This window comes from Zingiber officinale, chromosome 8B, assembly GCF_018446385.1.
Source record: "Zingiber officinale cultivar Zhangliang chromosome 8B, Zo_v1.1, whole genome shotgun sequence".
NCBI classification, from domain to species: domain Eukaryota; kingdom Viridiplantae; phylum Streptophyta; class Magnoliopsida; order Zingiberales; family Zingiberaceae; genus Zingiber; species Zingiber officinale.
In genome coordinates this window covers 20737333-20751383 of record NC_056001.1, presented here as the reverse complement: position 1 = coordinate 20751383, position 14051 = coordinate 20737333, and the positions used below count along the sequence as shown (strand labels likewise).

The 14051-nt window shown below is 38.6% G+C and overlaps 2 protein-coding genes across 5 annotated transcripts; both read left to right on the top strand.

The window, feature by feature from the left end:
• Window positions 1-299: 299 nt before the first annotated feature.
• On the top strand, window positions 300-4218 carry LOC122015172 (AT-hook motif nuclear-localized protein 9-like). Its single transcript, XM_042571926.1, has 5 exons — window positions 300-1601; window positions 1949-2016; window positions 2348-2479; window positions 3439-3600; window positions 3795-4218. Exons 1-5 carry the CDS (start codon window positions 1145-1147, stop codon window positions 4020-4022), a joined length of 1047 nt encoding a protein of 348 aa, XP_042427860.1. The 5' UTR covers window positions 300-1144; the 3' UTR covers window positions 4023-4218.
• Window positions 4219-5047: 829 nt separating this feature from the next.
• Window positions 5048-13112, top strand: LOC122015171 (AT-hook motif nuclear-localized protein 9-like). Of its 4 annotated transcripts, XM_042571923.1 has the most exons (7): window positions 5049-5350; window positions 5447-5671; window positions 5743-6309; window positions 6603-6670; window positions 11926-12057; window positions 12230-12391; window positions 12553-13112. In XM_042571923.1, exons 3-7 carry the CDS (start codon window positions 5847-5849, stop codon window positions 12781-12783), a joined length of 1056 nt encoding a protein of 351 aa, XP_042427857.1. In that variant the 5' UTR covers window positions 5049-5350; window positions 5447-5671; window positions 5743-5846; the 3' UTR covers window positions 12784-13112. The 4 variants fall into 4 exon arrangements, with proteins under 4 accessions (XP_042427858.1, XP_042427857.1, XP_042427856.1 ...); XM_042571924.1 differs by having other exon boundaries at window positions 5048-5671; window positions 12272-12391; XM_042571922.1 differs by having other exon boundaries at window positions 5049-5671; window positions 5762-6309.
• Window positions 13113-14051: the final 939 nt, after the last annotated feature.

Here is a 14051-nt window from a genome sequence, read left to right as displayed (position 1 = left end):
TAAAATATAACTATGCCAATTAATTATGACTGAGCTAATTCTACTCAAGTTTTTTTATTGGCAGTGATATTCTTAGATAATTCCAATGAAAAAAATATTCCTCCGTTAGTTAATTCATCCCGATGCTTCCTCGAGCAATAATATACGATTTTTCGTTCGTGTGAAATTAAAAATTAAAATGAGACGTCCATGAATTGAATTTGAGTTTTTTTTACCTTTCAAGAATGACTGAAATCACACTACTGCCATATGGAGTACGACAAATGGTGGTGGGGACGTATACAAAAGCGGGTGAACGATGTGGACTTCGTCGTCGTCCGTGACCGCTAGGGAAGCTGGCTGGCAACGGGGCACGAATTCCGAAGCGTTTCTTCCCCACCGCGTTTGCCCTGCAAAAGCTGAGCCACGCACGATTGCCAGCCCATTGCACTGCTGCCACACCTCCTCTCTGCATCGGATCCGGTCTCACGTTGTGGTGTGGTGGCCGCACCGCCGCTTCCCTGTACCGGTCTTTCCGGATCGCGCCTTCGTAGAAGAAGAAGTAAAAACAGTGGCTTTTCTTCTTCTTGCCTTGTCGGAGTTAATCGGCTTTCTGCTTTTCTTTGCCTGACCTTTATGGCTTAGCTGGCCTCTGCCGTCGTTTGCTATTGCGCGTCACAATTTCAATTCTTTCATCCACCCTTGGACGTTTGCAGACGACGAACAGTTGGAAAGAAAGAGTGAGGGACACGGAGAGGGAAAGGTAGGGATTTTTGAGGGCTCCGTTGCGATCTTAATTACGCCTCTTAGAAACCCCATCGAGAAGAGGATACCTAGGTCGGCTATCGCCACTCGCCCTAAAGAAGCAAATTTTGGAATCTTTAAATCGCCATCTCTTTTCTCCTCGGCTCTGTTTGTACCCTTCTTGCCTGCTCTCTTGTTTTAAAGAGGGCAGATAGAAGGGTAGGTTTTGATAAAGGTGAGATTTTTATTGTTCTTTTGGGATCCTGTAAGAGGACGAAATGAGTTTAAGCCCGGCTTTTCTCCATCCCTCTCAGTTTGTCGAGCTAGATTCGATCCATTAAAACGTGAAGATTTCGACTTTGGTGGTGTTCTTGTTAGATTTCTTTTTTCCCCCTTTCCATCTCCTTTTTCCAGTTCATATATGGATGGGCGAGATGCCATGGCGATGTCCGGCGCGGGCTCATACTACGTAGCTCACAGAGGAATCCCTGGCTTTATCGCCGGCTCGCAGTCTGGATTGCACCTGACAGCACAGCCCGGGGTCCGTTCCATACCGAACCTTGGCACCGGTCTGGCCGTCCCTCCTTCCGGCATTGGTTCATTGGCGTTTCAGGTGGAGTCTCCACATGCGCTCTCGTCCCACGGAGGCGATGTACTTGGCGAAGGTGTGAACCAGACGGAGCCCGTGAAGAGAAAGAGAGGACGTCCTAGAAAGTATGGGCCAAATGGAAGTGTAGCTTTAGCGCTCTCCCCTATTTCCTCCTCTGCCCCCGCTGGCTCCGTGATCGGGTCGGCTTCAGATTCTGGCGCTCCTACGCAGAAGCGGGGGAGGGGGCGGCCGCCGGGCACCGGGAGGAAGCAACTGCTAGCATCACTTGGTGGGTTAAAGATCTAAACTTGGCCTTCCTCTTTGAAGTCTGAAGCCTATACAACAATGAATTATATGTATTAAGATCTAAACTTGTTGTACCACTAAATAGTTTTTTTTTTATGGAATAGTATATAAAATACAGGTTGCAAATTGAGAACACGAGTGTGTTTATTTAATTGGTATAAGAACTGTCAACACTAATATCTTAATGGTCTAAAATATGAAAGTCACGTTCGTCACCTCTATGCATTTGTCACATATATGTCGATGTATTCTTTGCTGAGTTCATTCTTGTGGGACATCTTTTTCTTATCTACAATGTGGTAGTTAAATTCTTAAATTGGATTGCAACAGGAGAATGGGTTACTGGTTCAGCTGGAATGGGTTTTACTCCACATATCATAACTATCGCAGTTGGTGAGGTATGCCATTTTTTTTCTGTTTATTCAAAAGATTGAGGATAAGTAATTAGGCCTATTCTGATGCTGTAAAGTTATCATATTAATAGCTGAGTCGTTCTTTTGGAGAGCTCATCCTTTTGAGATTCAAAAACTAGCATTGAATTGCAGTTCTTTGCTCACAGGTTATTCTTATTCGTTGAATTTATTCGAATCATATCAAACACGATGGGTTCTTTGTTTAACCAACAAGTCTTGTGGCATATCATATTTGTGCGCCTAGTAGATTCTTCTGTGCTTCTTTTTCCTTCTTGGGCCGATAGTATCTAATACATACATGATATCCACTATGCAGGATGTTGCCACAAAGATAATGTCATTCTCACAGCAGGGACCAAGGGCTGTTTGCATCCTTTCAGCAAATGGTGTTGTCTCTACTGTGACCCTTCGGCAATCTGCAAATTCGGGTGGCACAGTCACTTATGAGGTTCAGAACCTACCCTATTCTTCTTACAGGATTTTTGGTTACCATATTTGACATATCTTTTTCCTTTTTTTTTGTTGATAAGAAGTATTCTAATATTTATTTTTGGTTGAAAGTAGAAATGGTCAAATTTCTAGGGAAAATCCTACCAGCACAATGAAGGTGTGTTTTGATAATTTGATTTAAAGACATCTGACATATCACCTATATTATTAACACCACCTTCATATGGTACTTGACACAATGCTCGGCTATAAGCTAATATTTTCCTCCCTTCACATAACCTGGGGACAGATCTGGGGTGAGCGTAATTATCTTTTGCTACAATTGGCAATGCTCGAATGACTTCTTGTCGTAATAGCACAATCGCTTTGTGCTACTAAAGGATGGTAGAGTTGATGTAATATCCACTTTGTAATAGAAGATTTTTGTTTCTCCTTTTGAGAAGCTTTCTCTTGAACCGGTCTCATTCATCAATTATATTAATTAATTAATTCTGTTAACAAACTAATGCCTGTTAAAGTTTTACTGGAAATATCAGCTTTAGGTGGATCAGATATTCGGCCATAGGAAGTTATGGAAGTTGGTACAAATCTGTTAACATGCTAAAGAAAGAGGATCACTTTTTCTTTGAATTTACCATGTGTTGAAGTTTAGTACTAAAGAACTGGATAAAATCTATCATACCAAATTTCATAATGATTTGTCATCACAAATTATCATTTCAAACCTGAGGATATATCATTTAGTTCTCTTTTTTGCTTTAGTTAAGAACCATGATTGATTGCCAATCTGTTGATATCTTACGAAATTGCTTTTGTTATTTTTTTTTTTTAAAAAATTGTCTTTCTATTCTGCATATTCATGAGTTTCCACTACCCCAATCAGACGATTTGATATTTGCATTTTACTGAGATTTTTTTTCTTCATAAGAAATATCTTCTGTGTTTAAACTTGGACAGGGCCAATTTGAAATTCTTGGTTTATCTGGTTCATACATGATAACCAACAATGGTGATTCGCGGAGCAGAACTGGAGGATTGAGCATCTCGCTTTCTAGCCCTGACGGTCGGGTAATTGGTGGTGGGGTAGCAGGAGTGCTCAAAGCTGCCACCCCCGTACAGGTTTTTCTTGAGTTCTTGAATAGTATAATCCATAAATATAAGTGGTTTGTTCATGTGCATTTTTTTCGTACTGGTTTGTTCACGTTTCTGTCCAGTTGTTCCATAACATGGTTAGATCTGCTTCAAGTGTATCAAACAATTAAATTGCACAGAGAAAAATCATTTCTGTTGATGTATACTTTTCCACTCCACAGGTAATTGTAGGAAGCTTCATTTACACAGGATCTAAAGCGAAGAACAAAGCAAAAGCTAGCAATGAAACAAACCCTGAAGCTGAGCTTCAGCCCGAGGACGAGCAAGCTACACCGTTGGCTGCTCTTCCCAATCCAAACCTTACGTCTCCAATCATAGGGGGGTGGCCTGGATCGAGGCAATTCGATCTGAGGAATGCTCACATTGATATCGACTTGACACGAGGGTAGATTATCGTAACTGTCGCGCCTAAACCTTGTTCATATCAGTTACCAAATTAACTAGTTGTAAACTGGCAAAGAGACCTGCAGGCTGTAGTGGTCGTATATTTATGTTTAAATGTGTTGTTGTGTTCGTTCGTTTCTTAGGCTTTATAAACTCTGTTGAAAGATGACTTCGCAATCAAGCTTAGTGTCTTCTCTGTGATTACTGTTGTTTACTATGAATGGTGAAGCTAATGAGGACCCACACGAGGGTGGTGGGACCGAAGCCAGGAGTGAGTGAAGGATTGATTGCTCGTCACCGGACGCTGCAAAAGCCTGGGACACGCCCACTTGCCTGCCCAGTCCCATTCGTTTACATGGTCCGTTCGTTTCTGATCGGACGGTTCGGGAGCTCCCCGTCGCATTCTAGCTGTTCTGTCAGATGGTCTGTCGAGCCAGGTAGGATTTTTTATTTTTTAATTTTTTTTCCTTTGGTACGCAACCGCACGCTACTCTCGTTTTCAACCCGTAGTGGAGTGGCGAATATTTGCGGGTCCTTGTGGGCCCGACCGTTTGACCCGTGGGTGGCGGTGGAGTAAGTCAGGTAGTGGTTTCGAAAAAGGATTGCTCTTGCAGCCGCACCGTCTGACTTGGGCGAGGGTCTCACGGTCACGGGTGGGGGGCTCACGCGCTGTCTCGCGTGGTCCCTTACTCGCGGCCGCATGCGTCTCCCTGAGCACGCGATCTTGGTCTTCCATTCTCACGGGAATGGGTATCGGAGCGTCAAGGTCGTCTCGCATATCGGTTTCCCAGCACTGGTTCGCATAAAAATTAGGTCAGAGAGACTAGCACTATGCGCGGGGCCCACGACGCGGGTCTACAGTTGTCCACCTAGGAATGATGAGTTTGCGGGTCCCGCGTGGTGGGAGTCAGCTGTCTTGGAGAGGACAACAAAGATGACGAACACCAATCACTCTTTTCTTCGGATAATATCGCATATAATGTTGTTGTTTTTTTTTCCTTTTCATTTATTTATTATGTGAGGAAAAAGATTTTGTAATTATCCAATCATCACGGTATCCACAGTTGGAGTGTCTCTCCGCTCTCAGCGGTCTCAATGCTCTGCTCTTGAATCTTAATCAAGAAATAGAACAACATTGGCTGCCGCGGCTGCTGCTTCCTCCTCCTACCCCTCCTTGCTTTACCGGACTTTATCGGATTTGTTGTTTACTTCCTATGCGGCTGAGCTGAGCCGAGCTTTGCCAAATTCAATTTTGTCACCGTTGGACGTTTGCAGACAGAGAGCAGTTTAAGAGAGAGACTGGAGGAGGCGAAGGCAGGATTTTGAAGCTGGGGTTGGGATCTTTATCGGATTTGTTGTTTACTTGCTCTACGTCTGAGCAGAGCCGAGCTTTACCAAATTCAACTTTGTCACCGTTGGACGTTTGCAGACAGAGAGGCGTTTGAGAGAGAGACTGGAGAAGGCGAAGGCGAAGGCGAAGGCAGGATTTTGAAGCTAGCGTTGGGATCTTGATACGCCATTTTCTCCTCTGACGTGCCTATCAAACCCCTTGCGGAGAGTATACCTTGGTCGGCACTCTCCATTCTCCCCTCTTGCCTTTCCTGCGCTAAACCAGTATAAAGGACCGCCGATAGAAGGACAAGTTTTGATAAAGGTGAGGTTTTTCTTACTTTGCCCCCATCTTTCTCCATTCTCTTAGTTAGTTGAACTGGGCTTCGACTTCAGGGCTCGCCTTCATTGCTAGGTCGATCAAACCAGAAGACTTCGACATCTGTTGTGCTCGGTGAGACCCTTTCTCTGTCGAGACGCGCTCTTCTTGTTGTTCATGTATGGATGGGAGAGATGCCATGGCGTTTCCCGGCGCGGCCTCATACTTCATATCTCATCGAGGAATTCCTGGCTCCATCGGTAGCTCGCAGCCTGAATTGCACTTGACGGCACAGCCCGGGGTCCGGTCCATACCGAACTTCGGCACCAGTCTTACCGTTCCTCTTTCTGGCGTTGGTTCCATGGCATTTCAGGTGGAGTCTCCGCCCGGTGCCTCGTCTCATGGTGGCGGTGGACTTGGCGAAGGTGTGAGCCAGGTGGAGCCGGTGAAGAGGAAGAGAGGACGGCCTAGAAAGTATGGCCCGGAAGGGAGTGTGGCTTTGGCGCTTTCGCCTATTTCCACCTCTGCTCCCTCCGGCTCCGTGATCGGGTCCGGGTCAGCTTCGGGTTCCGGCGCTCCTTCCCAGAAGCGCGGGAGAGGACGGCCGCCTGGCTCAGGGAGGAAGCAAATGTTAGCATCTCTTGGTGAGTGTCTTATAACTTTCTGAAAATCAGTGTGTTTCTTGACTTGATCTCTGAAATTTGCAACTTCTACGACAATGAATTGCATTGAAAGCTGTGAGAATCGCATTTGCAGAAATGCAAGTTATAAGAGACATTCTACAGGTGGCTGTGATTTTTTTAATACAAAATAGGTTTTGTTTGAGGAGAAAAAACAACAACAACACACTGCTTTTTTTTTTCCCCTGATTGTATAAGAACTGTCGTCGTGTTGCTCGCAAACTGGGAAATTAAATTCTGAAACTGGCCTGCAACAGGTGAATGGGTTGTTGCTTCAGCAGGCATGGGCTTCACTCCACATGTCATAACTATTGCAGTCGGAGAGGTACGTAGTTTCCTGGTCTTGTTTATTCAAAAAACTACCTATATATAGTATCTCTCTCCACATGTCAGTGTTATCCTCACAATTTAATGTTATCTGATTTTCCCCCGTCTTTTTCGGATCGAAATGCTTCTGAGGTATCTGAAAACACAGTCTTCTCTTATAGAAAGAATTCTGCTAGTCATTGTGAAGCACATTTAAAAAAAAAAAAGAATTGAGAAGTTGTAACTCCTTGCTGGTTGAAGCTCATTTAGACTTTTTCGAAGTAGATGTGGACTCCTTGGTTCCTTTACAGCAATATGACTCCGTTTGGTAGATACTTTCAAATAGTTTTGCACCTCTCGGCCTACTTCACCACCTAGTTTTTTTCAATCTTTTGAAATATAATCATTTAATGAAATTGCTTGCAATGTAGCATGCTTCTAATCTCGACATAATGCCTTGTGTTGTAAGAGGCTTACTATCCACAAAGTAAAAAATGGTACTAACTGTGTTTGCTCAATCACTCTCTTTGATGATGGTAGTTCCTTGCTGAGTTTGTTGTATTAACAAAATTTATATTGTAAATGACCAAAAAGAGAAACTAAATCACATGGTTAACTTCTGAATATCAAACTCTCTGATGCTCATTAAAGTTTCCGCTATTCTCGTAAACATAACAACAACAACCAAGCATTATCCCACTAGGTGGGGTTGGCTATATGGATCCTTTTACGTCGTTGAGCTCTATCTCCTACTATATCATCTATGCTTAAATATATTTTATCTTATTTTATTATTACTAATCAAGTCTTTTTTTTTTCTTCCTCGTTTGATATGCGTGTTTGTCATAGTTTTACGTCGCCTAACTGGAGTATTTATTGATCATCTAAGTACATGGTCATATCATCTTAAACATGTCTCTTCCCAATATTCAGTTCCATATAACATAGCAGGTCTAACTGCGATTTTGTAGAATTTTCATTTAAGTTTTTAGAGGTACTTTACGATCACATAAAACACTCGACACTCTCCTCTATTTCAATCATTCTGCTTATATTCTATGTAAGACATCTCTCTTAATCCCTCTATCATTTTGCAAAAATAATCCTAAACATCTAAATGTCTAGGTTCTGGGTAACTTGCCATCTCCTATCTTAACATTGCCTCATTATGTCTAATATTAGTAAACTTAAATTTCATATATTATATTTTTATTCTACTAAGCCTAAACTCTTTCCCTTCTAGTGTTTCCTCCCAAAATTTTAGTTTAGCATTTACTTCTTCAAGTGTTTTATCTACCAAAACAATATCATAAACAACATGCACCATAATACTGTATCTTGAATGTGTAGTTTGTCCATAATTAGTATAAAAAGATAGGGATTTAGAGTTGATCCTTGATGTAACCCTATTTTTATTAGAAATACTTCAATTACTCTGCCTGAAGTCTTTATTCTAGTCATTACATCCTCGAATATCCTTAATTACTGCAATATATGTTACACTAACACCTCTCTTTTCTAGAATTCTCCATATAATTTCTCTTGAATTCTATCATAAGCTTTTTCTAAGTCAATGAATATCATGTGTAGATCTTGTTTTTGCTCCCGATATTTTTTAATTAATCGTCTAAAAAGATGTATAATTTCCATTGTCGACCTTCCAGACATGAACCTAAATTGATTTTCGGTCATCATGGTCACCTTAATCTTTTTTTTATTATTTTTTTTCAAAGTTTCATGGTATGACTCATTAGTTTAATACCCCTATAGTTTACATAATTTTGTATGTCTCCCTTATTATTATATAAGACAATTAGAGCACTTATCCTCAATTGATCAGACATGTTTTTCATTTTCAATATCATGTTAAATAATTTTATAAGTCATTCAATATCTTGTTTTTCCATACACTTCCATACTTTTATCGGAATATCATCTTGTCCAACGACTTTTTCATTGTGTATCCCATATAAAGCTTGCTCTACTTCTAAAGTTTGAATTATACGATAAAAATTTAAATTTCTATGCTCATTTGATTTACTTAAATTACCTAAGTTAAGTTGGTCATCTAAATCTTCATTAAAAAGTTGATGAAAATACCTCTTCTACCACTCTTTTATTTCTCCATTATTTACTAGTGCCCTATTACATTCATCTTTAATATATTTTATTTGGATAAGATCTTTTGTCTTCTTTTCTCTCACTTTAACTATTCTATAAATGGCTCTTTCCCCTTCTTTTGTATCCAATTTTTGATATAATCATTCAAAAGTTTCATTTTTTACTTCATTCATTATTCTTTTAGCTTCTTTCTTGGCTATTGTATATTTTTTTTAAAATTTTTCTCGTTCTTACAAATATATAATTTCTTATAAGCTATTCGTTTTTTTCCTTCACTTTCTCTTATACTTTCTCATTTCACCACCAAGATGTCTTACTTAGTGATGCATGCCCCTTTAAGTCATCGAGTACACTCTTAACACTATTTTCAACTTTGATACCTTCTTATCCCATATCGTATTAAAAGCACCGTATATTTCACCTAATGCTTGTACTCCTACCTTCTCCTTAAATATATTTTTTTTTACTCCTTTAACTTCCACCACTTAATTCTAGAAGTTGTATATATTTTCTTTCCATTGATACTATGTTTGAGGCGTATATCCAACACTATTAACCTATGTTGGGCAGTTAAACTTTCTCCCGGGATGACTTTGCAATTTTTACATATCTTTCTATCTTTCTTCCTAACTATAAGAAAGTTAATTTGCGATTTATTATTCCAATGTTTAAATACGACTAAGTGTTCTTTTCTTTTCTTAAAAAATGTATTAGCTAATATAAGGTTGTATGCTATCGCAAAATCTAATATAGTTTTCTTTTCCTCATTTCTCGTTCCAAAACTCATAACCCCTATGTACCCTCTCATATTCCTTATTTTTCACTCTGACATGCCCATGTAGACTACCTCTTATTAAAATCATTTTATTTTGCGGAATGTTTTGCAATATTTCATCCAAGTCATCCCCAAATCTTGATTTGATAACTTCATCTAATCCTACTTGCGATGCATATATGTTAATTATATTCATAGTTTCTTTCGCCACTATTATCTTAAGGGTTATAATTATATCCCCTTTTCTAACTACATGTATAACTTCATCCTTTAACGAACTATCTACAACAATACCCATTTCATTTTGTTGCTTACTCTTTCCTGTGTACCATAACTTAAAATCTGAGTTCTCTATCAGTTTTGCCTTATTAACAACCCATTTTGTCTCTTGTACACACAAAATACTAATTCTTCTCCTAGTCATCGTATCTACTACCTTCATTGATTTACAGTGAGAGTTCCTATGCTCCATGTTCTAAATTTTAGATTATTAGTTTTCCTATCATATTTGTTTTTATTCAACCTATGGTATGAAAATTCTTGCCTATTTAACATTATACCCAAGTTCTCATGGAGATGTATCGGTTCTTGTCGATACATTATAGTCGGACCTGTAACACGAATTCTTACATATTTAGCACTACACTTGAGTTTTGGAGATGTAGCGGTCCTTGCCAAGACGTTACAGTCGGGCCTGCAACGCGTTCTTTCCGGGGAACAACCTAGCATTAGCACAATAGTTTAATGAATTCATTCATTGAATATTTGTCATAGTTTTAACGCTGGCTAACAACCTAATGTAGCTCTCCTCCTTTATCGGGGCTTGGGATCGGCCATGACTGGTTCGTCATTGGCGGCGTTCAGCTATCCTCGTAAACCCTCATGTTAATTGTTCTACTACCCATCATGATGTGATACTCCAAGATTTGACAACATCAACTTTGATTCCGCTTGTTGCGATTTTAATTGTCTCTAATACCCTTTGATGAGGTGGGACACTACTCTAGCTCCACTTGCTATAATTCACCGGCTTAAACTACACACTGGTAGATCCAAAATAGGTACCTCTAGAATGTGAAATAACATCCATTGTAATGCTATTTAGTGGAATCTTTATTTATCTTAGTAGAATATCACAAACATATAAAGAAATATAAGAGGAATTAAAGTGGTGACGCAAGTCTAAATTTAGGTGAAGAATTTAAGTCCATATAGTATGAGAGCTAAAGTACAATAAAAATAGAAAATTGGTTCGATTGTGCACACCTTGTGCAAGGGAACTCTCAATCAATGATAAATTCACAGCTCTAACCATCACCATATGACACTTGAGCTATACAGGGAGGATATCCAGATTGTCACCCAGGCACCCGCTGTTCGAATCCCAGCTACGGCGTATTTGTAGGAATTTTTCTCCAAATGGGAGGGCGTAATCAAAGGATGTTGGGTGTCTGGACTGGCCGTCGCGTGCGCTTCCCGATTTACCCTGATGGTCGATGGAAAACTTCCGTGGGACCGGGCCGGTCAATAGTCAATGAGACTAACTAGGATTATCATTTTTTTTTTTTTTTGGAGCTATACAGGTAGGCATTAGGCACAGTATGTTCTTGAACCCAATAACACACCTTGAGGTTTAAAGACTAGCACTAAATCACAATTTTGTAGCTACAAATTGTATGACTAAAGAAATTCCCCTTATTGAACTAATAAGAAAATAATTTGTTGAATTTAAATCAAATCAAGCGTTGGAGATTGCATGGTTAACATATTGTTTTCAATATATAAATCTCATTACTTGATGTTAGATTGAAACTTTTCCCTTTCAACTTAAGCACACCATACCGTGGCATTGCTAGTCTGCTTAGTGCCAACTTATGTTAAATGTTAAGGCACTTTGAAAACTTCTTGGCTCGAGCAAAAAGTTTTGTTTTTTGTCTTCAAAAAGTAACATTATCAGTTTAGGTTTGGGTTTGAACAAACCATTGAAATCAAATTGAGTGCTTAATTTTTTAAAAATATGTATGTATGGATTAAAATAAAATTAGTATGTTAATTACTATAGTTTTAATATAATATTTATTTTTCAATATAAAGTTTCAAATCAAACCAAACCGCAACTAAGTTGAAAATTTTGTTTAAGTTTGAAATTGAACTAAGATGGTTTCGGTCAAGTCTCATCTCAGCTATTTCAAAGTTAAATATTTAAGTCTGTTTTGATTTTTTCTCACAAATCGATAGACTGAACTATGTTGAATCTTACTTAGGGGAATGTTTTAGCATGTATATCCTGTTTTAACCAACTTGACCAATATTGTTTGCACTGGAATTGCTGCATGCCAATAACATATATATATACTAATATATAATACACTTTCCAGGACATTGCCACAAAGATAATGTCATTTTCACAACAAGGGCCAAGGGTTGTCTGCATCCTCTCGGCAAATGGAGTTGTATCCACTGTGACCCTTAGACAATCTGCAACTTCTGGTGGCACAGTGACTTATGAGGTTCAGAATTCTATTTGCCTACATTTGTTAAATTGTTATACAATTGAATTATACAACTTCTAGCATATCTCTGATCACTCGAACGAGATCTTTCAGACTATGTCATTGATCATGGTATTCTAGTGAGATTTTTTCAGTCAAAGAAAAAACTTATTTGTTTGAACTTGGTCAGGGCCGTTTTGAAATACTTTGTTTATCCGGTTCTTATATGAAGACTGACAATGGTGGATCACGGAGCAGAAGTGGAGGACTGAGTGTCTGCCTTTCTAGTCCCGACGGTCGGATAATTGGTGGTGGTGTTGCAGGAGTTCTTATAGCTGCTACGCCCGTACAGGTTGTTCTTCCCTTTAGTTCCTGAATACTACTTGGTGCTGTTTATCAACCTGGATGCCAAGCAGTTTGTCTTCCGTAGTTGGTTCCTTGTATATCAGTTTCTAGCTTCTCATTTTCACTCACTTGTTCCTGTTCTCACCTATGGTGTACACTTTCTCACAGGTAATCATTGGGAGCTTTATTTACACAGGATCTAAAGCAAAGAACAAAGCAAAAATTAGCAATGAAACAAATCCTGAAGGTGAGCTCCAGGTTGGGGATGAGCAAACTGCACCATTCGCAGCTCTTCCCAGTCCAAACCTTTCACCTTCTCCAATCTTAGGGGGTTGGCCTGGACCGAGGCACTTGACTATGAGGAATGCTCACATTGATATCGACTTGACACGAGGGTGATTATTGAATCAGCGCACCGAAGTGTCTTTCATATTGGTTACCAGGCATGATTTGATGTTGATCGATTAAATGCAACCTTGCAAGACAGAACTGCAGGGCTTAGCTTTAGTCATGACTTAACATGCCTTTGTTCCAGGGTTAGCAAATTTGATGCTAGAAAGGTTTGTTTTCAGCGTAAGTGATGTAATTAGGGGATTGCTATGTCTCTATTTCAGTTATGATGTTCCCGTAGGCGATAAAAATCTGTTGAAAGGAGACTCTGATGTCTTTGTATCTGATGTCTTTATGACTTAGTATCTATTATATGTGAAAGACATATTTGAAGTCAATCTATCTCCTATAATGTGCAAAGGACAAAGGGTTCAAACACAAGCATTTTATAAGGGTGTAGAGAACACAGAGCAGTGTTTATGAAGTACTTATGAAATTTGATTAGTCTAAATTTATATAGTAGTTTTGATCAATATAAGTACGTGTAATAATTTTGCTAAAATTGCTACGTGTTAGTAAAGAAGTTTAAAAAAGGAAAACAATGAGTGAGCTTAGGAGGGTTAAAAACTATATTTTAAGCACTTTTTAAGGCTCAAGGGGTAGAAAAAAAGTACTTTTTCATAAATGAAACCTAACAATTTTGAATACATGAAAATGAAGTAGAAATAAAAGTAACAATACTGAAAGAGAATAATAGTATAAATTGGAGAAAGAAAGAAGACAAATTCATCAATGAAGATAAGAAAAATGTACTTGTTTGCCGAAATTAAAAGCTAGTAATATTGGGACGAATGTTTGCTTATTTAGGTAGTATATTGATTAAAAAAAAAGGATCAATCTATTCCTTTTAGGCAAGTCAGAATGCAAAAGTTTAGTAAATTTAGATGGGTATGTTTGACAAATAACACTTTTTATGGTACTTTTTTTAAAAAATAGTGCCTTTTCTTTTTCATCATAATGTTAAATATACGGCAATTTTCTTAGGGCATCTCCAATGTAAACTTTTTAAAAGATTTGTAAAAATAAAAAAGTTCAACAAAAAAGCTCTAATGAGTGGAGAGATAAGGTTTGAGGTTTTTATTTTAAAAGCAGGTTTGAAATATTAAACCTGCTTTTTTCTCTTGGGGATGGAGTTACCAATCATTGAGAAATAATAGTGCATGTTGACTTCTTTTTAAATAATTAAAAAATATTTTTTTAAAAAAATTTATTTTAGTCGTTGCTATTTTAGCCGTTGCTATATTTACATTAGTATATTTATTTTATTTAATTTTTAA

What these genes read in the sequence shown, in the direction of transcription:
- LOC122015172 (XM_042571926.1), top strand. Translation starts at nt 1,145, where the DNA reads ATGGATGGGCGAGATGCCATGGCGATGTCCGGCGCGGGCTCATACTAC. An exon ending in TAACTATCGCAGTTGGTGAG is followed by an intron (nt 2,017 to 2,347) that starts GTATGCCATTTT and finishes TCCACTATGCAG; the next exon opens with GATGTTGCCACAAAGATAAT. An exon ending in AAGCTGCCACCCCCGTACAG is followed by an intron (nt 3,601 to 3,794) that starts GTTTTTCTTGAG and finishes TCCACTCCACAG; the next exon opens with GTAATTGTAGGAAGCTTCAT.
- LOC122015171 (XM_042571923.1), top strand. Translation starts at nt 5,847, where the DNA reads ATGGATGGGAGAGATGCCATGGCGTTTCCCGGCGCGGCCTCATACTTC. An exon ending in GCAAATGTTAGCATCTCTTG is followed by an intron (nt 6,310 to 6,602) that starts GTGAGTGTCTTA and finishes GGCCTGCAACAG; the next exon opens with GTGAATGGGTTGTTGCTTCA. An exon ending in TAACTATTGCAGTCGGAGAG is followed by an intron (nt 6,671 to 11,925) that starts GTACGTAGTTTC and finishes TACACTTTCCAG; the next exon opens with GACATTGCCACAAAGATAAT.